The sequence below is a fragment of the Eutrigla gurnardus genome, assembly GCF_963514095.1.
Source record: "Eutrigla gurnardus genome assembly, chromosome: 17".
Taxonomy (NCBI): Eukaryota; Metazoa; Chordata; class Actinopteri; order Perciformes; family Triglidae; genus Eutrigla; species Eutrigla gurnardus.
In genome coordinates this window covers 18,967,171-18,991,145 of record NC_139928.1, presented here as the reverse complement: position 1 = coordinate 18,991,145, position 23,975 = coordinate 18,967,171, and the positions used below count along the sequence as shown (strand labels likewise).

Below are 23,975 nucleotides of genomic sequence, written 5' to 3'. Positions count from 1 at the left end.
ACAATGATTACTTTTCAATATTTATTTAAAATAAAAAATCTTGAGCATCAACATGAAACAGTCTCAAGTGAGACGAATGAACCAAATTTGACCAAACTCTGTGTAACGTCGAGACATCAACGAGACAGTTTCACAAACATATTCAACGGCTCAGAAGGTCCGGGTGAAGAACACAAGTCTGCCGAAGGGAAAAGAGCGTTTTGATGCGGTTGCTCAGTTTCAGCAGAATTAGAGCAGCTTTGTGCGACGGATGAACTCAGACATCGATCTGAAGAAATGTAACAAAGCCTGAGTTAACGGAACCACTCTGTGAGTTAAACTGCAGAGAAATTAAAGTAATCACAAAACCAGAATATTCAGCATTCGGTAAAACATTTACCTCCTAATCTTAATTAAACCTGTAGATGACTTGATGAAAAAAGTCTTGTTGTTTGAGAAACACAACTTCAATATCTCTACATATTGGAATGTATTTTCTATAGTTTCTGAACATTTCAAACGAAACAACTTGAACAGAAACAGAAGAAGCGTCCTCATTCTGAACCCTCCTCGTCAGGCGAGAAGGTCATCCGACGTCTGCTGCTCCGAAGCTCATCTCTCGTCTTTCCCGCGCTGCTGTCGGACGGCGAGGCTTCGTACGAGCATGGCCTCCATGCAGCCGCGGTCCAGAGGGCTGGAGGAGAACCACAGGGGGCTGCTGGGAACACAACGGCCATCTGGGTGAAGGTAGAAGGAGTCGGTGCGCTGCCTCACCGACTCTGAGCTGGAAGGAAGGAGAGTCCTTTTTATGTGTCGACTATACTAGCAGGTTTTATATAAAGATGGAGGAGTTTACGACAATTAAACTAAAGCAGGGTTCCCTCTCTTTGCTAGGGGTCATTTTCTAGGACATCACACCAACACTTCAAAGTTAGGTGGAGTGTGTTTATTATCAGTTCATTACATCGTAACTAGATTATAGAGGATCTAGTCTGCTTTATTTCTGGTCATACTTGTGCTTCAGGTTCCTACGAGAACATGTTTACATCCTTTCATTTATTTTTTTCCCATCAGGCTGTGCTGCAGCAGCTCTTCTCAGCCTCTCTCTGTAACGCTCTGTTTGAGCTCCTGCCCCTCCCTCCCCAAAAAGCCCAGTCTGCTCTGATTTGTCAGAGGAGGAGGAAGTTGTTCTGCTGAGGAATAGTGATACAAAGTAACCGTAGCCTCTTCAGCTCCTCTTCCTCTAGAAGATATCGTAAATCATATCACCGCATCATCAGCAGGAGGGAGGAGAGGGAAAAAAATACAGCAGGTACATTTTGTGTCAATAAATTGACTGAAAGGAAACGTGCAGCTACGAACCACTTGGAGAGGTAGAACTGGAAGAGTCTGACTGGACAGCGGAGAGGGTTCTCTGTGTTCTCCATCATCTTCAGAATGTGCCGTTTATTCGCATCTTTCCAACGCTTCTTAGCAGGACCGCCGTCTGCGTCCGACAAACACAAATGTACACATGACAAAGATTCCTGCACCTTCCTTCCTGTCATAAACAGCACCCGTTAAATAGTGTTAAATCAATATTATTACAATACACTCCGATTCATCAGCCTCACCGGTACCCGACTCCGCCTCGCTGATGGATTTCGGCGGGTAGAAGCACAGGAAGGTGGTCTTGGTGTTGTTCTGGTTGGTTTTGGTGTAGCTCATGACGTGGGCGAAGGACAGCCGGCAGTGCTGCTCCACCGTGGTGAAACCAAAGTACTTGCAGCAGAAGAAGAGCAGAGTGTTGAGGAGGACGATGGGAGAGTACGCCCCCAACTGTTTACAGTCCCACAGGAACCCCTCCTCCACGCGGGAGTGGATGTAGCCTGCAGACAGACGGGGAGAGGGACCGTTAGAAAGCTGTGTTGATCAGCGGTGGGGAAAAAACTAAAGAAAAAGAAAGAGGTGGCGACTCACCGCTGGCTGAGATTGAGGGTTTGAAAGTTCTCAGGATGTTAATGAACTTTGTGGAGAACTTGCTGTAGATCAGATCAGTGAATATGTTCTCCATACGACCGTTATCAAACAGGTACTGAAGAGAAACAGCAACAAAAAGAAACAGTCAGACAAAACAACAACACCTGTGTGACCATATACACGGTTGTCTAAAATGATTTATGAGGGAGTCGCGTCTGAAGTCTGCAAAGGCCAGAAGAAGAGGATTTCAAACTTCAAGTAAATCTCACAGAAAAGGACATAAACGCCTGAGGGCTGAACAGGTGATGATAAAAAGGCCGATGTCTGGAGTGGGAGAAGAACCTCATCCTGGTACAGCATGCTGTAAACGTGTGGGAGTGTGTGCGGCGTTGCTCGTCTTGCCTGTTGAATGCTGAGACACAGGTAGAACAGGCTGTCGGGGGAGTGCGGCTCGCCGTCGGGTTGTTTGGCCTCAGTAATGAAAAGACAGAGGCCGTCGCTCAGCTCGGTCGCCGAGCAACAAAGAACATCCTCCTTTAACTTCACAGCATGAGCTGGGAGAAAAGAAAAAAAAAGAGGACGGTGTACACAGCGTTTAAAACCCTCCTTAAATCCTTAAATAACTGGAAATCAAATTAAAAAAAAAATGGAAACACACGAGAAAGGAGGTCCAGGTTGGTTTGCGAGTTCCTCCACTGTATCCATCTCTTCCAGGCGTCGGTTCCACACTGACTCTTCAGTTTGCGGTGCGTCCTCGACGTGATCTTCTGTCTTTTTGAAGTTTCCTCTTCAGCTGCGTTGGATGAACGCTGCCGTTTACGACCCTTTGAGTCAGAGGACAGACACGGTGAGGACACCACAGGTAGACACCCACAGCTTCTAAATCACTCCCGACGGTCTGTTACCTTGTTCTTGTTGTGGACTTTCCCCACAGTTTGAGGTGCCGGTTCAGGGTCCGGTGAGCTCATCTTCAGAGGAGCAGCTGGAGGCGGGAGCTCCCGTGTCGGCTCACAGGACAAGCCCGTCTCTAAAACCAGGAGGGTTTTTTTGTGTCTGAGTGAGCCAACGCTGGTGTCGGAGGTGGAGTCTTCCTGGTTGTTGGTCTGATGATCTGAATCCAGGTCAACAATACGGGTACTGGTGCGGACTGAAAACGATGAAGACATTGAGATTAAGGATAAACCAAAGAGCGTGCAGGCTTTTTGTGTTCTAAGATCAGACAGGAGGTGAATCTATAAACCTGTCATCTATTGTGTCCCGACTTCTACATCACAATTAATTGTCACGTTTACAAAATAAAAGGTTTGCCTTTATATAACTACAACTTCACGCTTGTATGACAAACATAAGGATGAAATAAAAACATGGAATGATAATCTCTCTTGATTCATCTTTTTGCTTTAATCCATAGAACTCTTCCTCAAATCCAGAAGCATCACTTACCTTCATACTCATCAAATGTCTTTCCCTTTGGACTGTGGACTCTCTGTCCCTCTTCTGTCACCACTCTGTCCTCCCTCTCCCTCCTCTCATCTTGGACGTTCTTCCTCTCAGACTCGTCTCCCTCCAGCAGGTCCGGCTGGATCCTCTCCTTCACTGATCTCACAGTCGAGTCGGGAAGGAACACGGGCACGGGAATCTGACCAATCAAACCAATAAAACATGAATCAGTGTGAATTAAATCAGACTCCAAACAGTAATCTGATATATTTATAATTATTTAACAGTAGGCCTGAACCGTTGGATTATAATTATTGATGCATTTGTTCATCACTTTAACAACTTTATATACTAAATAATTAGGTTATAAACTACAAAATGTCATTTTTCTGATGGACCCAACTAAGACCCATTTCTGAAAAGGACAAGACGATGTTTGTTTGTGAACAAAGAGGTGTCAGTAGTGTTTTACATACCGGTAAGGGCAGGGCCACAGGCGTCGGTGTGTACTGGCTGTACATGTTCATGGGGAGAGGAACGTACATCGGCACTGGGACAGGCAGGACTTGAGGTACAAAGTTGTCTTCACACGACAGAAAGGGGGAAACAAAATCAGGAAATCATCTTCATAACTGTATATTTTACCTAAATGGACCATAATGTCCTAAATGAACATCATGCTGGATTGAAGAAGACTTGAAACTAGAGATTGAGACCATAAACTCATGTTTACTGAGATAATAAATCAAGTTAGAAGTTTAAGGCACTTCAACATTGGCTGCACTACCAATAGAGACGTGACCTACAACCTCCAACAAACCTTGGTGGAGGTTGCAGCCTGGAAACACGTTGAGAATTTAAAAATCTTAGAGGTTGTTTTTTACCCGTCTGTGTCTCCGCGTCGACAGTCCGTGTCGTACAGGAGACTCCTTTGTTGTGGACCAACGGTGTGCAGAGCATGGACTTGTTCTTCAGCTCCCTGGGGACCGTCTGAACGCTGGCCTGAACAACAGACAACGATGATAAAACCTTCAAATTATAAAAATAATTCAAATACCAAAAGCAGTATGAATGGGTCGTATCAAAGCGTATTCAAATATGTGCTGCAGAGAAGAGCAGTTTGTTTTTAATAAAGCCAACAGAAGGGAACTTACATGTCCAACAACCTTTGGTTGAATGTCAGGGACCGACACTGAAGATATGAGCCAGAAAAAAAACAAGGATTAGGAGATTATTTCAGAAAAAAGTGCTAAAAGGAGATTATTTTGGTTATAAAATGAATTAGAGTGGATGCAGCCAAAGTAAATGAAGCATCTTCATTTCTCACAATGAATAAGTTCTCCAGTATGTGCATGTGCATGTGTTGGTTCACCATGCTGTGTAGAGCTGGCAGAGGCAGTATGCCGAGCCAAAACGCTGGCGAGCGAGATAACGTTAGCGATGACGGGGGATGAGTCCACTGTGCCTGAAGATCCGGGAGCTGAAGAGACTGCAGGCAGCACACAAACACAGAGTCAGCAGGAGCCCTTAGTCATCGATCTCACTGCGTTTTATACAGTAAATAAAGCAGGTCTTTGGTCTACTTGGGTTAATGTTCACTACAGCAGACACATTACTAGACCTGCTGGTTGACACCGTGGATCAACTAAAGAGCAACATACTCTACTACAGCTTGGGATAGTCAATAATACACTTACTCCATGTTACTTGCACAAGTTCAGCCAGTTAACCAACGAGGTTTCATCAGTCACGGCTGAAATAACCACTATTGCTGCTTTGCACATGTTGTGAAGTCCCGGATATGCTGAGAAACCGAGTGCCATCATATGTCTGAGGTCATTACATCACCCAGAGGTGCTCAGTGAGATTCACTGGAACGTCTGAAGTCATGGTTTGTTATACGACAAGCAAACAACCTTTAAAACGCTTGTTTTCTGAATGGAGTCTGGTTTGATGGGTGCTACGCTACGCTAACACTGTAGCTGCTCCATCAACACTCCAAATAAGGTCATCTAGACATAAATACAGCAGAGACCTTGTTGTTTGGACCACAGACAGTCTCTGGTTCCTCCACATAGTCTGGTCTGGTCTCTGGACTAGTGTGAGCTACTATTGTAGACCTCTAGGGGACCACAGACAGTCTCTGGTTCCTCCACATAGTCTGGTCTCTGGACTAATGTGAGCTACTATCTGGACCTCTAGGGGACCACAGACAGTCTCTGGTTCCTACACATAGTCTGGTCTGGTCTCTGGACTAATGTGAGCTACTATCTAGACCTCTGGGGGACCACAGACAGTCTCTGGTTCCTACACATAGTCTGGTCTGGTCTCTGGACTAATGTGAGCTACTATCTAGACCTCTGGGGGACCACAGACAGTCTCTGGTTCCTCCACATAGTCTGGTCTGGTCTCTGGACTAATGTGAGCTACTATCTAGACCTCTGGGGGACCACAGACAGTCTTTGGTTCCTACACATAGTCTGGTCTCTGGACTAATGTGAGCTACTATCTAGACCTCTAGGGGACCACAGACAGTCTCTGGTTCCTCCACATAGTCTGGTCTCTGGACTAATGTGAGCTACTATCTAGACCTCTAGGGGACCACAGACAGTCTCTGGTTCCTCCATATAGTCTGGTCTCTGGACTAATGTGAGCTACTATCTAGACCTCTAGGGGACCACATACAGTCTCTGGTTCCTCCACATAGTCTGGTCTGGTCTCTGGACTAATGTGAGCTACTATCTAGACCTCTGGGGGACCACAGACAGTCTCTGGTTCCTCCACATAGTCTGGTCTGGTCTCTGGACTAATGTGAGCTACTATCTAGACCTCTGGGGGACCACAGACAGTCTTTGGTTCCTACACATAGTCTGGTCTGGTCTCTGGACTAATGTGAGCTACTATCGTAGACCTCTAGAGGACCACAGACAGTCTTTGGTTCCTACACATAGTCTGGTCTCTGGACTAATGTGAGCTACTATCTAGACCTCTAGGGGACCACAGACAGTCTCTGGTTCCTCCACATAGTCTGGTCTCTGGACTAATGTGAGCTACTATCTAGACCTCTGGGGGACCACAGACAGTCTTTGGTTCCTACACATAGTCTGGTCTGGTCTCTGGACTAATGTGAGCTACTATCATAGACCTCTAGGGGACCACAGACAGTCTCTGGTTCCTCCACATAGTCTGGTCTGGTCTCTGGACTAATGTGAGCTACTATCTAGACCTCTGGGGGACCACAGACAGTCTTTGGTTCCTACACATAGTCTGGTCTGGTCTCTGGACTAATGTGAGCTACTATCTGGACCTCTAGGGGACCACAGACAGTCTTTGGTTCCTACACATAGTCTGGTCTGGTCTCTGGACTAATGTGAGCTACTATCTAGACCTCTAGAGGACCACAGACTCAGGAGACAACATTGGTTTCCTGCAGTAAAACATACCCGTGTTGACCAGCTGGACGTTTTTATTACAGAAGTGTCGGAGACATCTCAGGTCACAGAAGTGTTTGACCTCTCCCAGCATGGGGAGACTCTGCCTCAGTTTACCGTCACGACCGCAGGTGTCACACTTGGCAACCTGAGAGAAGGCAGAGAGTGAATGTGTGTCACCTCATCATTTCTAGGTAATATTTATTTAAATTCTTGGTTTATCTTCTGGTTATTGCCTTGATTATTTATCTAACTTTCACAATCTTTTATAGCCCAAAATGACGAGCATAAAATGATGTCGTATAATATATTGAATAAAGGCCTAGTTGGATTTACAGGAACAGTGTTGTTCCTAAATGTCATTGTGTCTCGATCGCCTGGTGATGTTGTGGTTCACTTCTATCTTTTTAACCTGTTTTAACTGCTGAATCCGTTTGACATCCTTAGTTTATCCTTATAGACATGTCAGTCTGTTTCTATCTAAAGTAGCTTTTTTGTTTTTCCATAAAGAAGATGATATTTCTTCAGGAAGCGGAGGAGTGTGGGCTCTTAACGGAGTAGCAGCAGGGGGCGGGGCTTCACAAAGGGTCCATTTCAAATCATGATTTACATGATTAGACATCACTTACCTTGAACTAATAACAACATGAAGCCAAGTCATTTGTATAATGTCTGAACTCCCACCACTAACTTACCTGGCAGAGGAGCTTATTGTACTTTGAGCTGCAGCCTTCAGAGCAGAACTCTTCATCAGCGCCTCCATACTTTGCCGTCACCAGCGTCTTAGAAATGGAGAAGCAGTAAGCACACAAGCCACAGTGCTTCCCCCACAGCGTTACCAGCTCGTGTCGAAAGAGCATCTTGCAGCCTGGAAGGAAAGAAAAGAGGGTTTTTTTTAACTATGAATATAGAAAACTAGGCCAGACAGTCCTGCATCGGACACGTGTCCTCTTACCGTCATTGCAGAAGTAGCAGTCTTTGCCGTCGACCTTCTCGACGTCTCCGATGATCCTTTCATTCTTACAGTATTCACACTGGCCAAAGATGTTGTTGACCGTCTTAAACTCTTGAGAACAAGCCAGGCTACACACAAAATGTACTTTTCCCTGTGCACAAACACAAGCACGGTGCAGTTTAACAAACACATTCACACAGACCACAGTTTATAGAGAGGTTTACAGCTTTACATCATAAAAGCAATGGTTATATAGTGGGATTCAATCCACAAAGCCTGATAAAAAAAATAAAAAGCAGCCATAAAAACAGACACGCACCTTTTCCTGGATGACTTTGGGTGTAGTTTCTATACTTTGCCGACATTGAGCACAGGGCAGCTTCTCCGGCGGTTTAAGGAAATCACATTGGGTTTGGTCGGCGGCTCCTGTTGAATTAGTGGCAGCATTCCTGTCCTTCTGGGTCTCCTGTGACACAAAAATATACACATATAAACATACTACACATGGTCATAAAGGACGTTTTTACCACAGAGGAACAACGGCATGGAATGAGCAAAGACTCGGATGGATTGGATTTATTTTATTTACCTTAAAAGCCATTGCACAGGTTAGAGTGCAAAAGCTTGTGATGGAGAAGTCCGACATGGCGAGGTGGCAGGCTGGTAACGTGTTCTTACCACAGTGGTCACAATCCAGTGGAGTACCTGAGGAGAAAGAGAGATTAACCGGAGTATTACTGCAGTTATTAGTACACGTAATGAACAAGCTCACGAGACATAACTACTCAATTGACTGAGAGCTGGAGTCTTATTACAGACAGAGAGAGAAAGAGAAGGAAGAGTCCAGTACCTGATGCCCTGACAGCCTGGATCTTAGACGCCATCACACAGCTGCTGGTGCAGAAGAGCTCCACGGCGTCCTCCACGTTTTTGTTTTCAAACATATCTGACATCACATGGGCGGAGCGGCACATGGCACACGGCTGCAGCCGTTGGGTTTTCTGCAAAGTAATACATTATTTTCTATTATTATTATTATTATTATTACTACAGTCAGTGGTGGACAGATGTAAGGGGAATGTGGTTTAAGCTTTTTCTCTATTATATGTTTATTTACCTTTTATTATGTAGACCAAAATATTTAGAGAATTCAATGTCTGAAATATGAATTCCCATATATTTGAACAGAAGTGAACTAGACACTGCTGCCAGTCTTTCAAAGTAGTCCTGAAGCTTTATATAAAGGTCCCAAATGTACTTGACATGAGATGTAAGATGCTTTTACCCGTTTGAATTGGGCCAAACACTCCGCACTGCAGAGGGTTTTGCTGCCGTCGTCCATCCGGAGCACGAGAGGCGTGTCACAGCTGCAGCGACAGTTTTCACAGACGGACAGGTGGTTCACGTTGCAGAAGCGGAGCAAACAGGGATCGCTGCAGATCTTGTGGACGACGTCCTGCTGTATGACCTCATGTTTGCTCTGCAGGATAAACGGAGGTGAAATGAGCATCTGCTTTAAACATTATGACACTTCAGTTTGTCCATGTGTAATGTATCTGTCCCTATCAAATAAACAGATCAATTAAATATGATTTGATCTTTTGGAATCTGTTCTCAGGACTCTTACGATGAAATTTTGGCTGCACACGCTGCATTGCGACTGTGACGCGATTGGCTTGAGGGGTATTTTGGTGGAGGTGAATCTCTTGAAGTTGAAGGAGGACAGGCAGGTCTTGCTGCAGAAGTCCTTCATTGTCTGCTCAACGTCCACCGGGGCCTGGACCAGGTCCTGAGGCTGTGTGATCCCCCTGAGAGGAAGGACGGGGTCAGTTCACAAAAACATCTGTTCGTACAGCTTTAAAATATTCATTTTGTACTTTTAGCATCTTTTCTTACAAAAGACTACAAAATCAATCAAGTCTGTGTCTTCTCTGGGCAGCACTTCGACTGGCTGTTAAACATGACGGGAAACGGTAATGACCCCACTAACAAAGACCAACACATTACAGTCTGAGCTACACACAAACGAATGTCTGACGCCATAAAATTAAACAAAAATTTACATATTTGGATCAGATAAGATCAGATTTACCTCAACGCTGTGGAACCATTGGTGTCATCATCTTTATGTAAATATTTGAACATTTTTATGGACTGTGCATGATCTTTTAGATTTGCCTCTTAACATATTTATAATTTTATGTCTTTATATGTATTTTCTACGGTGGACCATCGTCCGGAATAAAGATTGATTGATATTTGGATTCTTCATCGTTGTCTCAGAAGAACAAAACCAGCAATAACAACTTTAATTTGTCAGAGGAGGAGGAGAGATGTTGAGATAAAGGGGACTCACTGAAGGCAGAAGTGGCAGGTCTTCTTCATTTGGTAGAATTTCAAGAGGCAGGGAGTGGAGCAGAAGACGTCAGCGTGGCCCTTCCTCCGGGAAACGGTCTCTCCGTCCATCAGGACCCGTTTGCAGTTGGAGCAAGACGCCGACAAATCCATGTGGGGGACGGACGGCGTTTTAGACGCGGAGCCTCCGGTCAACGAGAAGACGGATCCGATCTTCAGGCCCTCCTGTCAGAAACAGATGAGGCAGTGATGATGTCATCGTCAGCTGGTTACTGCACATCAAGTCATTTCTCCACTTTTTATTTTAATATTAAATATGTGAATGCATCGCTTATAATAACTATTTATAAATAAAACACATGCTTTTTAAAGACAAATGTTTTCGATCTTCATGTTCTACCTTCACCACATCATCCCCTGCCTTTGGCTCATCCTTGATGTCTTCTGTGTAAATGGAGGATGGGACGTTGTGGTTGTACTCCTCATCAATGGGCTCCTCTTTAATCTTGATGAGGAGTGAACAGAGAGCCGCATTAGCAGAGTAACGTGGTGTAATTCAGCTTATCTACTTCCTTATGTGTGCACACTGCAACCCACAGACCAGCGACACGGCCAAATAATGATCTTGATCATGAAAATATGCTTCATCAAACGCATCTTTTCTCGTGTGAAAATAATGCAGATCTGGCCAGCTTTTTCAATTAACTCATCTAACGATATTCACAATTATCCCCGTAATGGAAATGTGTCCCAAACAGCTTATTGTGAGTGTTTTTAAATCGTGATCCATGTTAAAATCCTTTACGCTGTAAAAAATGTAGACGCCATATATATTTATATAAAAGCTGTGATTTAAAGTCATGCCTTTGAGCGTATTTTAATTATTACAACGGGACATTATCACACATAATACTCACATAGTGCAAATTTGGTAGTGGTGGCTTCACTTCCTTTATGTCCTCTTCAGGTGACACCTTCACTTCCTTTATATCTTCCTCTTCAGGTGACACCTTCACTTCCTTTATATCTTCCTCTTCAGGTGACACCTTCACTTCCTTTATATCTTCCTCTTCAGGTGACACCTTCACTTCCTTTATATCTTCCTCTTCAGGTGACACCTTCACTTCTTTGACATCATTCTCCTGAAGTGACCACTTCACCTCTTTGGCGTTACCGTCCTCAGATGACGGGCTGTTCCTTCCTAAAGACATGTTAGAAACGCGTCAAATGGACGTCCAACTACTAGTATAATACAATAATTCAGTGCAAAAGTACCTAAGCAATAAATAAAAGGCAGCAGAGAGTGGAAGAGGGAGGGAAGAGATACAGTTTAGCAGTAAAACGAGAGTGTGGTACCTGACACGGTGGAAGCCTTGTGCAGCGTCATACATCTGCTGCTACAGAAGAAGTCCAACCTGTCGTCGGTTTTATGTTCTACCATGTCTGACAACTGATGGGGCGTCTGGCACATGGGGCACAGCCGAGGCGTCTTCACCTTCTGTAAAGATATAAAACACCAGAACCCATGTGAGGCAGCAGGACCAGGTGATGACCAGGAGTTAGCTGTGATTTAATACTAATAAACAAGTCATGTTATGTCTTTTAAAATGCTTGTTTTCTGAATGGAGGCTGGATTGATGGGTGCTAGGCTATGCTAACTTTGTAGCTGCTCCAACAACACTCCAAATAGCCATAAACCACAGACAGTCTCTGGCTTCTCCAGTCTGGCTAAATGCCCTAAATGTAAATCTTCCACTCGTATTTATTTATTTATTTAAATGTGTTATTTATTTGCTTTTCCATTCCTTTTTTTAACCGATTTCCCTCGTGCTGATATGACGAGATGGCCACGACAGTTTCAAAACTGAAACACAACTCAAACCATGCAAAACGTGAGGAAATGAGGTTGATAACAGACTCCATCGCTCTGCTTTGAGGTCGGCTGGGTATGCTGAGTAATATGCATGGTCACGTCCCGTGTGAATAATGTGTGATGAAGCGATCGTGTATTAGATGTTTGATTCCCTCACCTCTTTGAACTTGACCAGACATTCGTCACTGCAGATGGTCTTGCTGCCGTCCTCCGGGCTCAGCTGCAACCATTTCTGGAGGAAGAAGCTGCTGCAGACCTCACAAGTAAACAACGGCACGTTGGTGATTTGGTGGTAGTTCATGAGGCAGGCGTCGCTGCAAAGTCGGATGTGATCCTGGGTCCGCTCGTGTTTGTACTGAGGATGAAAAAGGAGCACGTAGATGGATCACTTTGTGGCATTTCTGGTTATTCTTAACTATCTCAATGAGAATTGTTTTCTAAATAGTGTTCATTGAGAGAAATTGTTTATTAACATGGAAAGTGAAAAACCAAGAGTCTTTTTTTCCTTACATGGCAATATCTGGCACACATCTTGCACTCTGCCCGAGGTCCTGCAGCTCGAGCCGGAGGTTTGGGGGCCGCCATGCTCCTCTTAGAGTTGACAGAAGCAAGGCAGGTGTTGCCGCACAATTCCTTCATCGTTCCTGATTCATCCACCGGAGCCAGGATCAACTTATGAGGCGGCATGATCATCCTGAAGGAAGGGGGAGAGCCAGATAAGCATAGTTTCTCCGTTTTGCATTAATAGGTTATGATCTTTGGAGGTCAGGTGACATACAGACATGAGAAGCTCTCAGAAAACTATCCTGGACTTACTGTAGGCAGTTGTAGCATTTTTTGGTGACTGATCTGATCTGAAGATTTTTATTGAGGCACTCAAACGAGCAAAAAACCACCAGTGAGTTTTTTTTCGCCTGGAAAAGGGTCTTTCCTGCCATCAGCCACTTCCTACAGCTGCTACAGGTAACCGGTGTCTTTGCTACGGTGAGTGTTGGCATGGAGTCCGATTCAGCGGGCGGATCGATGTTGTTCACAGTGGAATCTGTACCGTCATCCTCCTGCGGCCCAAATCAATCATTTAAACGTATAATCATTTAATGTGATTTGAAACATGATAACAAATACCATGTCTGCTTTATGTAGTTCACAATGAGCAGATTTCACTCTTCATATTTAATTAAATGTATGAAATACTCACAGCACTTAATACATGTATTCTCTGTAGTTTATTCGTCTGATCCAAGAATTCCTTTGCTGAAGGGAGAAATTAGAAATGTGTTGGTTTCACTGCAAATATAGGTACTTTGATGCCCCGATATTAGGGCTGGGGATATCACGATGCATCGTTTCTATTGTGATGACAAAAAAAACAACAGCCGAACAGCAATATTTGATCATATTTTGCTTAGAGAGGTCACGGCATGCATAAACTTCCTCAGACTGATCAAATCAAGAAGAGCTCGTGAGGAAGTCAGACACGGACCAGACAACAACTTCTCCAAAGGTCCCACTACAGGCTTGTTGATGTGCAGGCCATCGTAACATACCCGTTTTCCTTTTCACCGTAAACGGACGACAACCGTATCGTTCAGTACCTTGAAGCTCCCAGGCGTTGGCGGGCCGTAGCTTGTATGACGTCACACAGGCGCGGTTGCAGAAGAGCTCCACCACGTTCTCCTCGGTTTTGGATCCGACCATGTCTGAAACCGGTAGAGAAGTGTGGCACATGGTGCAGTGGTGGAGTGCCTCCATAGTCTGCACAATAACAGAAAAGAAAACAGAATATATAGAATAATCATTTCATTTTACCATTTCAGTGACCATCATTTTACAGTCCAGTACCTCTCTGAACTCCTCCAGACAGTTTTGACTGCACATGTTTTTGGTCCCCTCCTCCAGCTTCAGCCGCAGCGTTTCTTTGTGGCAGGCGGAGCTGCAGTTCTCACAGTTAACCACGTTGTCCCGGCGGAAATCTTCCAGGCAGGAGTCGCTGCAGAACGCGTGGACGGCCCTGTTCACAATCAACTGGCACGTCATCTGTAGAAGACCATGATGAAGGTGCAGTCAGAACGACGAGTTTGGAGTTGCAACAAAATCTTTGTTGGGGAAAAAGAAAGGCTGTTTGTCTTTTGCTTACAGTGCAGGATTTGTTGCACATGCTGCAGAGCTGCTGTGGAGTTTGGGGGGAGACGGTGTTGGACTTGAAAGATATGAGGCAGGTGGTACTGCAGAAGTTCTTCATAGTTCCCTTCATGTCCACAGCAGCCATGATGAGGTCCAGAGGCTGCGTTATCGCCCTGACAACACGAGGAGAACACATTCAAACATGTGACCTACTACGACATTACTCATCACTACTTTAAGGGGAGACAACACGGGAGTGTAGGGTAAGAAATTCAAAACAAATGGATATGACCATAAACCTCCACAGCTGATTACTTACTTCAGATCATTACTTTTTGTATTACACTTGTTCTGAAATGTTTAAATATGTAAAAGGAGGCAACATCTTATTAAATATGTTCTAATTTTCATACATTTAAAAAAATCTGAACTTTAAATAAAGCCAGTTTCAATTCATGTCGACATTAGAGTTTCTACAGAGCGGGAATGTTGCATATCTCTTTGTATGTCTCAAGAAATAAGAAAATTCTGCATAAAAAAACAAATTCACAATGTATTTAGGAATAAAACACATGAACAAAACCCCTCTGTAAAAACCAACATTTAGACGATTATTATTTGTTTTCCACCAGAGTTTTCTGAAATCTAATGTTTAAATACGCTTCGTTCCACTAGTCTGTTATGTAGCAACAACGCCCACAATCTCCAAATCGAGCAGTGAATGAAAGATGAAGTTTTTGGGGCAGATGCAGCGATGCGTTTCACAGACTCACTTGAGACACACGTGACACGTCTTGTAGACCGGTGCGTTGCTGGGAAACAGTTCAAACAGGCAGTTTTTGGAGCAGAAGACCTCTGTGAATCCCTTCTTCTGGAACGCTGTTTGGCCCTTCATCATGCTCTTCTTGCAGTGGGAGCAGCTCATCTGCGACATGCGAGACAGAAGATAAAGAACATGGAATAGTGGATTTCTTAGCGTGCTGGTTATGTTAAATATACACTAGAGTTGGGTGATCTTCTCCGTAGTTAGATCGACACCATAACAGATCGCCTCATGCATATAATGTGACTTCATCGGTCATAATGAACAGCATATTATTCGTGTTCCCCAACCTTTGCGGAGCTAGAATCATCTCTTGTGTTTGTGATGGGAGAGGATGTCCGACGCTGGTTTTTGATGTCTTGGATGGGCTGATCCTTCACCGCAGAGTTCAACTCAGAGGATAGCTGGGAAATGTGGACTGGAGCCCGAAACTTCTCCTAGGACAGAAAAACAAACACAACAAACACAAAAACGGATGCTTGTTCCGCAAATTACAGCAGCTCTGCATGTGCAACAACAAAAAAATGGAAATTGGATACTCACAATATCCAGTTTTGGGATCAATATCTTCACTCCTTTCATTCCGATCATTGCAGCTGATAATATGTTCTTCTTTTCTATGAATAATGAAATAAAATATGGATGTAAGACAATGTCTTTGTTATACAGTTAAAATGCTATCCTATTGTATAGGTTGACTATTCTATATAGGCATTCATGATCCCCAGAGGATATTTTCACCCGCCTGCCTCCTTTATTGCATTTGTTGAAACCAAATCTCTTCTTGTTTATTGCATAATAATTTTCCATTAACAAGTCAAATATATGAAAAACATAGTTTAAAAAAACTGCATGCAAACCTGCTCTGAAAGCAAAAGAAAGTGGGTCGGGATCCCCTGCTCCAGATCCACCACATTTATTTAAACTCCTGCTGTCATCGTCCATCCAGTTATTTTACTCACCTCCTCCTCCCTCCTCCACTTTGTTCCCTGTATCCGTGTCCACGGTCTCTTCAGGGTCTGAAACACCGGGGCGCTTGTGAGCTGAGATGTTGTCCATCTCAGTATCGCTGCCGTCGCTGTCCCGCTTCCTCACATCTGGTACCAAAGGCGTTGCTGTGGAGCCGTTTGTGTCACCTTCTTCATCATCGTTGTCCTCCTCGGTGTCCATGTCAAAGTCCACATTCATGTCCTCGTCGCCATCGCTGAAAGGCATGTTAGCAGCGTCCTCGTTGCTAGGAGACGCCGTTTCCTCAGGTGTGTTGAGAGCACAGCTCTCCGCCCTTTCCTTTGACCCGACATCCTTCTCCGAGTTCACCTCTTCATTCGTCTCGTCGTGCGGCTCGGATCCCTCGTTTTCACTCTCCTGCCTCGTTCTCCGGACTCGTCTACGTCTCCTTGAAAAGGAGCTTTTTGCGAAGTCAGGACCTGGAGGAGACACAGCGATGTGAGAGTCTTTGATTATATTATTCAGTTCAATCAAAGTAAAAAAAATATCTGCATGCAAAACTGCTCTGAAAGCATGTGTAACACAGATCGATGTGCAGGAGGAGAGCTTGTGTCGACTACATACTGTTCAGGAAAGAACTCTCCGATTCCTCCTCGGCTTCACTGTCTTCAGGGTCGTCCGGCTCCACATCCTCCTCCAGCTCTTCTTCTAAGAAAAGCAGACATTCTGCAAACATTTGCAGGATGAGGTGATATGGTTTCAATCAATGTAAACACCTCGATACAAAAAACTAAGATACTTAATTGTGGCAGTGGGGTCTGGTTAAGGCACCGGCTGCTGGAGGAGAGGGAGGCGTGGCTCAGACAGCTGGACAGAATCAGGTAATCAGTCAGCTTTATAAGCATGCTTGTAGCCTGGTTCTGGTCTCTTGCAGTAGGCTGGGTCCTGTGAGAGGACCGGAGCGGAGGAACCACAGGAGCGCATACGTACCCGACCCTCAGCCGTCGGAGATACAGCTGTCCATTTTTGTGTTTGTGACTGTTTAAGTTGCGCCACGTTTCCTGCAAGCGATAATAAACGCTCTGAACCGCCACACAACACTGTCCCGTCCTTCCTTTCCCTCCCTGTGGGCACCGAGGCCCACATCTGGCGCCTGAACCACACCCCACTGCCACAGTAATGTTTCTTTTTCAATTACACTCTGATTTGAATAATCAGTTTAGATCATATCATTTCACTGAAAGTCATGTAAAAGCTTTCGTCTATTAAAACATACATGTATTGGCTGTTTTGTCACTTGTACACATTCACGCCAGTGGTCTCACAGCGACTGACAGGTGGCAGTAATGTACCAAGAAAGGGAAGAAGAAGAAAGAACAAGAAGAAGAAAATAGGAAAAAAACAAGAAGGAAATAGAAGAACAACAAGAAAAGGAACAAAAACAAGAAGAGAAGAACAAGCTGTCCACTGGCAAGTAAACAAGGATGTAATCCACACAGGTTTCAAATTTATTTTGCAACCGTTTTGAGGAAGCAAAGGCAGTCAACATGTTTGTTAACACTCAAAACTGCATTCATACCTGGAATCTCAATTTCCTCGAGAGATTTCCTTTTGAGTCGTTCGAGTGATTCCTTCTCTATTATCGAAAGCAGCTCTGAGATGTCAGCAGCGGCCTCCGGCGTCTGATAATATCCTCTGTCCGTCTGAATGTCACGTCCCAACACTTTGGAAAGCTCTACCAGCTCGTCGTCCGTGAGGTTGAGAATCTGGAAAACTCTTTTAATGTGCTTATGAAAGGAGGGCAACCGGATGACGGCCGCGTTCTTCACACCGCAGCGACCTAAAAAGAAGCTGATGCACCGCTGGCGGTGGTGAATGCTCGTACACGAAGCGTCCGAGAGTCCAAATAAGAAGGGGTTATTTTCATGCACGCCACATGCTCCTCTCTTGTCCACAAGCAGCGTTATTGCAGTCAGCAGCGTCCGGGTCAACTCAACAGCAACTTGTTGGCCTTCGTCGGTCGTGACGTTGATCTTCACCGTGTGCTGGGAGAGAATTTGCTCCAACGGTGACCGGCTTGCAGCGGCGTCTTCGTGGAGCTCGGCCTCGTCCCGTTCTTTAAATGACTTGAGCGTTGCTTTTGAAGCTTCGCCCATATTTTTGTTCAAGACCATCAACTGTGCAACGGTCACTCTGAGAAGTGCGTTGTAGACCGGAGAGCTTTCGTACAACGTCAGACTGAGCAGCGCCGAAGCTGCCGATTTCTCCATGCAGTGGAGGAAGTTCTGCACGTCGTGTACGAACGGTACGGTCGGCTGGTTGTCCACTTTGGATTTTGCTCGCTTGACGTAGCCCCATTCTTTTGCACACAGCTTCATAAATGCCTCGGCTTCCTGTATCCTCTCGCTGCCGGCACCCTCCTTCCAAGCTCTGGCGAAGTTAATGTCGGCGATTGTCTTCAGCGAACTTCTCAGTTTCTTTATAAGAGACGGCCTTTCATAGGAATTGGTGTCTTCGTTGAAGCAAGTGAGCTCTCTCACGGCTTCAACAAGTTTGCTGGAGTTCTGGGGTTTGACCGCGTCTTCAAAGCTACTTATCGACCTTTCCTTTAAACTTAACAGAAGTCGTCCCAATTGCCTCAGCCTCAGTTTGATGTCTTCTGCGTTCCTTCCATTCCCAGTGTACGAACACTGTGCCATCGCTAGTAGAAGAGAATCGCTCCAGATTTCAGAGGTTCTCTCATCTTTCTTCAGTGTGTCCAACAGCTGCCTCACATCTGGTGAGGGATTTTGGGTTTCCGACTCTGCAACAGCAATTAAAGTTGAGACTTTGGACTTGCACCCTAATAGAGGGTCTGAGAGCTTCTTTCCAGAGCACGTTTGCATGTGTCGCCACATGTTCTCACGAGGGTACATGCTTTTACAATATAGACACGGTGCAAATTTCTTGGCAGCGCTGGGCTTTTTTGGGAATATTCTTCCCACTTTCAGTTCTCCACAGCAAGTCTTCAAAACCTCGTCATTGTGTTTGATATTTCCCCGGTCTCGTAACTTCTTCAGCAGCGCCTTTCGTTCTTTAGAATTTTTGCGTAGTTTTAACACCGCCGCTATAGCAGGCTCCTCTTTTTTATGGGTGAAAAGGTGCCGAGAAATTTTAGACTGAGCTATCCCGCAAACGTAACAATAATTTTTGTTGGTGGTGGTGGGGACTTTGGCCTCTTCATCGGGGGTGAAATCATCATCAGGGCTGTAATCAGACTCATCCTCCTGCTGGATGCATGAAGCACCGAAGGTTGATGGTTCCTCAAAGCTCTGGTGGTCGTTGGCGCTTGTATGAGGGATGCAGTGTTCATCATCACCCTGCAATCAGGAACAAGTCCTTTTACACACTTTGGAGATCCAAACACAAAACAATGCTAAAATCGGTCTCAATTTGAGGTAGACTGGAGCTCTGTACGTATTTTTGCTGCTATTTTAGTTGTGCGTTTTATTTTAAACAAATTTTTAAGTGAGTCAAAATCTCTTTAATATAAGTATGTGAAAAATCAATCAATAAACAATGTGATTGCTGACTGGCCAAAGCCGACTTTGTCTTCACTTCCATCAACAATCTCCACCGACATCAGAAACTTGGAGAGAGAGAAAACATGTTCCCCAAATCCCCAAAAAAGTTAGAGATTAGAAGATTAAATTAATAAGTAAAATGAAAACTGGATCCCAGAAATAAATGAAAAACTAACAGTTCTTAACAATAATAAAAGCCATGCCTAACCCTCCAAAACCAATAAAGGAAATACATGAAACACTTACACTTTCTTCATCTGGTGGAAACTGTACGTGTGCTTGTGATATATCCTCACTGGATTCCTGTAAATATTAAGACGATGGAAAAGACACTTTTTTTTAAAGATATTTTGATAAATCTAAGGTCATCATTGAGATGAAAAGACACATGCAGAACATTCACATCTGGAACAAAGTCTCAGAAAACTGCAGGTCAGTTGCCACTCTCATTTCTTTTAAACGAAGGCTGAAGACTTTTTATTAATTCATTTCTTACACTGCACTGTTACTTTTCTTGTATTTTCTTGTCACTTATTTTTGTTATTCTAGTTTTTTTTAAATTGTATTTATATTTATAATGTGTTTCATTTGCACTTAGTCCTTGTTCAATGTTTTATGTAAAGCGCTTTGATTTTCCTTGTTGCTGGAATGTGCTATATGAGTAAAATAAATGCTTGAGAACCCCTGTTGCACTGGATATCATCACATTGAGATTATGTTCTATTAATTTGTCATAAACAGAGGAGGGCAGAATAGTGTCAATAGATACACCATTGACTAATCCATGACATAATGAATAAAAGCTCCCTTTCATCCAAAACAAAGCACATATTTAACAATAAAAAACCCTACCGTTGATCTCCACGGGTAAGATAACTCTCCATAACTGTAAGTTATCTCCTCGCCTGGAGATATTTCTGTCACTGCAAACAGGCACAAGTGTGGTATTCCCTCAGAGACGATTTTCTTCATTTCACAGTTGGGACTTGTGTGATCATCATTGACGAGTCTCCCGAGGGTCCCGTCCTCGTTGGCAGCGTCAATCCTACAAACAAAAGAATATATGGAGCTCGAACCACTGATGATGGTGAGCGATATTTTCTAAAGAAGCAGTAAACTCACCGCCAGTTTGTTCCGATCCACGAAAAGTCAAACATGTAATGGTTCAGAGTATCACCACACTTTTTCCTGGTTTCTTTGGGGGAGAAGATGATCCCGCGATACTCAACGACAAAGGTGGATGGTTGAATGGATTCACGGGTAAACACACCTCTCCCTATGAAATGGAGTATAAAAACACAAGCCAGGATAAAGTGTAGACTAGACATGCAACAGTACTCCTAGCATATTCAGATTCTCAGAAACAGGATAAAGGCTGATCCTGTTTTCTGGTGTTTAAATGTGCAAACACACACTTAGACAAACATAGACCGCTTAGTCATCATTCTTCAAAAGAAACAAACCTTTAAAGGGGTCGATAAACCTCTCCTCCAGGAAGGGTTTGTCTGTGCAAGCCTTTATGTGGTCCAGGGCATCTTGCTCTGGAGTCAGCTGCCTGTCTTGTTGTTCTGCAGCTTCTGGAAAGGTTTTCCAAAAACAGAAAACAATTAGAGCTTCCACTAGAAGGTGAATATTAACTGCCACGTTCCACTACAATTCATTTCTTGGAGTTTCATTGCCATGATTCTTGTGGACTATTTGGTTTATGTTGTATGACCGTTACAGGTGAGTGAGGGGGTCATACCACTCTGCTGAGGTGAAACATCTGATTCTTCAGCGTCCTCCTCAGCATCACAGTTTCCAGGGTTGCCCTGCTCCACATCTGGCTCCAGTTCATCTTGAATAAAGAGAAAGGTAGCGTACGTGTTCACATATAGCTTAAGAAGGGATTTGTCTCTACTAAACAAGCACTGGCTGGTCAGACATGTGTATTACACTGGACACGTACCCTCAATCTCAATCTCCTCCAGAGAGTTCCCTTTGAATTTCTCAAGAGAACCCCTTTCCATCGCCAGAAGGAGTTTGGATATTTTTGCGAGTTCCCCGGCTGCCTCTGGGAGCCGAAAATAGTCTCTGTCGACCCGGATGTCACGGCCCAGCAGTTTAGCGAGGTGATCGAGCTCATCGTTCTCCAGGTTGAGAATCTGGAAGACTCTCGCAATGTGCTTGTGCAGATGAACGGACCTGAAATGCACCGGGTTCTTTGCACGGCACAGCCTTAAAAAAGCCCTGATGCAGTTTGCTCCGTGGAAGAGGCTTGTAGGGGAAGAGTTAGGCATCGCGAACAAGAAAGGATTCTTCTCGTGGACGCCACACGCTTGTCTCTTGTCCACAAGCAGAGTAATCGCATTGACAAGGTCAGAGGTCAACAAGACAGCGACGTTTTGGCCGGTCCTGCTCTGAATGTTTATCTTGATGAAGTGCTTGGACAACACTTGGGTAGAGTTGTCTCTCTCCTGGAATGTCTTCACTGTCATTTTTGAAACCTCGGGTATGCATTTGCTTAAAACCGATGCTTGGGCGAGTGTCACTCTGCAGAGTGCTTTGTAGGCCTGCGGGCTTTCGTACTTCTGCAGGTTTTCAATGGCGGAGGCGAATGTTTTTTCTAGGTACTTGTAGAACACCTGCACATCCCGAGTGAACGGAATGGTAGACGGGTTGCTTACCTTTCGTCCACTCGATGAAGCGAGGGCTGCGTGGGAGACGAGGTAAAACCATTCCTTTTCACATAGTTCCATGAATGTCTTTGTGTCCGCCGACATCCGGTCGTCACCATCGACTCCGGTGAAGACAACGGTGCACATCTTCGTCAGTGAATGTCCTAATCTCGAAGCGAGACTTGGTTTGTCATAGCTCTGCATCTCTTCATTGAATCCGGTGAGTTTTTTGACCGCCTCAACAACTTTGTGGAAGTTTTGGGGTTTGATAGCATCTTTGAAGTCGGATATCGACTTTTCGTTCAATGCTAACAAAAGTCTTCCCATTTCTCGCAGCATCTGCCCGATTTGTTCATGTTTTCTTGGATTATTTCCGTACTTCTTTGCCAGCTCTATCAGAAGGAAATCATTTTGAACCGCGTAGGCGATCTCATCTTGTTTCATAGTAAGGAGCATCTTCCGAACACCACGTGGAAGTGTTTGGATGTATGGTGACTCTGCGAAAGCAATCTCACCGAAGACTCTTGTCTTGCCGCCTGTTGAAGGGTTTGACATTGTCCTAGAAGGGCATATGGTTAAATGCCTCCTCATCATCTTACGTGCATACATGCCTTTACAATGTAGACAGTGCAAGTGCGTTTCAACACTGATCGCCATGTTTTTTAGTCGTCTTCTCAGTTTTAACTCTCCACTGTTGTTCTTCAACACCTCTTGATTATGTTGGTAATTCCCCCTGTTGCGTAGTTCGTCAACTAACCTTCTTCGATCCTTAGAGGTTTTGGGTAATGCCAAAATTTCAGCAATTTCAGGGTCTTCATGAATATGCCTTAAAAGATGACGATAAAATTTAATAACACCTTTCCCGCAAAGGTAACAATAACTTTTACTGGTGATAGAAAAGCCTTCGACTTTCGGCCTATCCTCGCTGGGTCTGTGGTCCCCGTCCAAGTCGAGTTCGTCAGAGCCTGAAGCAGCCTCGTCTTGCTGCTGGGTGTACGGAGCATCATTTGGTTCCAGCATCGAGGTCCCCGTCAGCTCCTGAGGAGAGTCTAAATCTGAAAAAGAGGAATTGCAGTTCGATATACGAACGAAGGTGGACGGTTCAATGGCTTCCAGAGTGAACGCTCCTCTCCCTAGAAAAACAAAGATTAACATGAGTATACCAGATATCCCTTTAATATCAATATAAAGACTGCCATCAGAAATGCACCTACCTTTAAAAGTCTAGAAACCTTTCCTCCAGGAAGGGTTTATCTCTACAAGCGAGTATGCCTTCTCTCCTTCGCCAGGACAGCTGGGAACATTTTCCAAAGACTAAATCAACTTTAGGTGATATGAGATCTGCTGCTGCACGTGATTCTTTATAAATACATGACAGAAAATGTTAGGGTTTTTTTGCTGAATGTTAAGTATTTAAAATCACTTGCCAATTGCTGGGTGACCCACCCCTCAACAAAGAATATTAAGACCTTTCCTCCAGTGGTCTATTCAACAAATACCAAACGGTCACTAAGTCTAAATATTATTATTTTCTGCACTGGCAGCCAATCCCATGAATAAAGTGAGTCTGTGTACTTCATGTGTGTACACACTGATGTACATGAACAGGAATGAACAAACTGCACCAATAACAAACAAACCACAACAGTAGCTGGTGCAGTTGGCTGTTTGTCTTCTTGTTTAGTAAGCTAGCAGTGGTTTGCTAACATACTAGCCACTGCTTCCGGTTTAAATACATTAAATATATGCTGCGAACACGTTTACCTTTGCGTCAATATTCCAAAGTAGAAGTAAGAAGGGGTACAGATGTAGAGAACACAGGGGCAGCCATCTTTCCTTTCTGTCTGCTTTCCATAGAGACCACGTGA

The 23,975-nt window shown here is 44.3% G+C and overlaps 1 protein-coding gene across 4 annotated transcripts; it reads right to left on the bottom strand.

The window, feature by feature from the left end:
* Positions 1–5: 5 nt before the first annotated feature.
* LOC311028398 (uncharacterized protein) lies at positions 6–23,366 on the bottom strand. Of its 4 annotated transcripts, none has more exons than XM_084032933.1 (44): positions 23,322–23,366; positions 21,399–23,234; positions 21,195–21,287; positions 20,914–21,027; positions 20,573–20,726; positions 20,303–20,495; positions 19,697–19,753; positions 17,467–19,246; positions 16,512–16,613; positions 15,902–16,366; positions 15,483–15,556; positions 15,230–15,376; positions 14,890–15,041; positions 14,130–14,289; positions 13,835–14,029; positions 13,588–13,747; positions 13,191–13,246; positions 12,809–13,050; positions 12,503–12,686; positions 12,150–12,347; positions 11,476–11,617; positions 11,037–11,320; positions 10,520–10,624; positions 10,121–10,344; positions 9,392–9,572; positions 9,050–9,244; positions 8,615–8,765; positions 8,354–8,469; positions 8,084–8,230; positions 7,765–7,915; positions 7,505–7,677; positions 6,822–6,957; positions 4,751–4,867; positions 4,533–4,570; positions 4,263–4,380; positions 3,855–3,961; positions 3,382–3,577; positions 2,844–3,085; positions 2,597–2,762; positions 2,341–2,492; positions 1,939–2,053; positions 1,593–1,847; positions 1,342–1,465; positions 6–763 (listed from the first exon to the last, which is right to left on the bottom strand). In XM_084032933.1, exons 2-44 carry the CDS (start codon positions 23,125–23,127, stop codon positions 592–594), a joined length of 10,062 nt encoding a protein of 3,353 aa, XP_083889059.1. In that variant the 5' UTR covers positions 23,128–23,234; positions 23,322–23,366; the 3' UTR covers positions 6–591. The 4 variants fall into 4 exon arrangements, with proteins under 4 accessions (XP_083889059.1, XP_083889061.1, XP_083889062.1 ...); XM_084032935.1 differs by having other exon boundaries at positions 20,914–21,024; XM_084032936.1 differs by having other exon boundaries at positions 16,512–16,595; positions 23,322–23,365.
* Positions 23,367–23,975: the final 609 nt, after the last annotated feature.

Bases quoted from the DNA above. Each gene is read 5' to 3' on its own strand.
- LOC311028398 (XM_084032933.1), bottom strand. From the start codon at position 23,127: ATGCTGGAACCAAATGATGCTCCGTACACCCAGCAGCAAGACGAGGCT. The intron at 16,367-16,511 runs GTATGTAGTCGA...TGTCTCCTCCAG, and splicing joins GGAGAGTTCTTTCCTGAACA to GTCCTGACTTCGCAAAAAGC. The intron at 12,348-12,502 runs GTAAGGAAAAAA...TTTCATCCTCAG, and splicing joins TGTGTGCCAGATATTGCCAT to TACAAACACGAGCGGACCCA.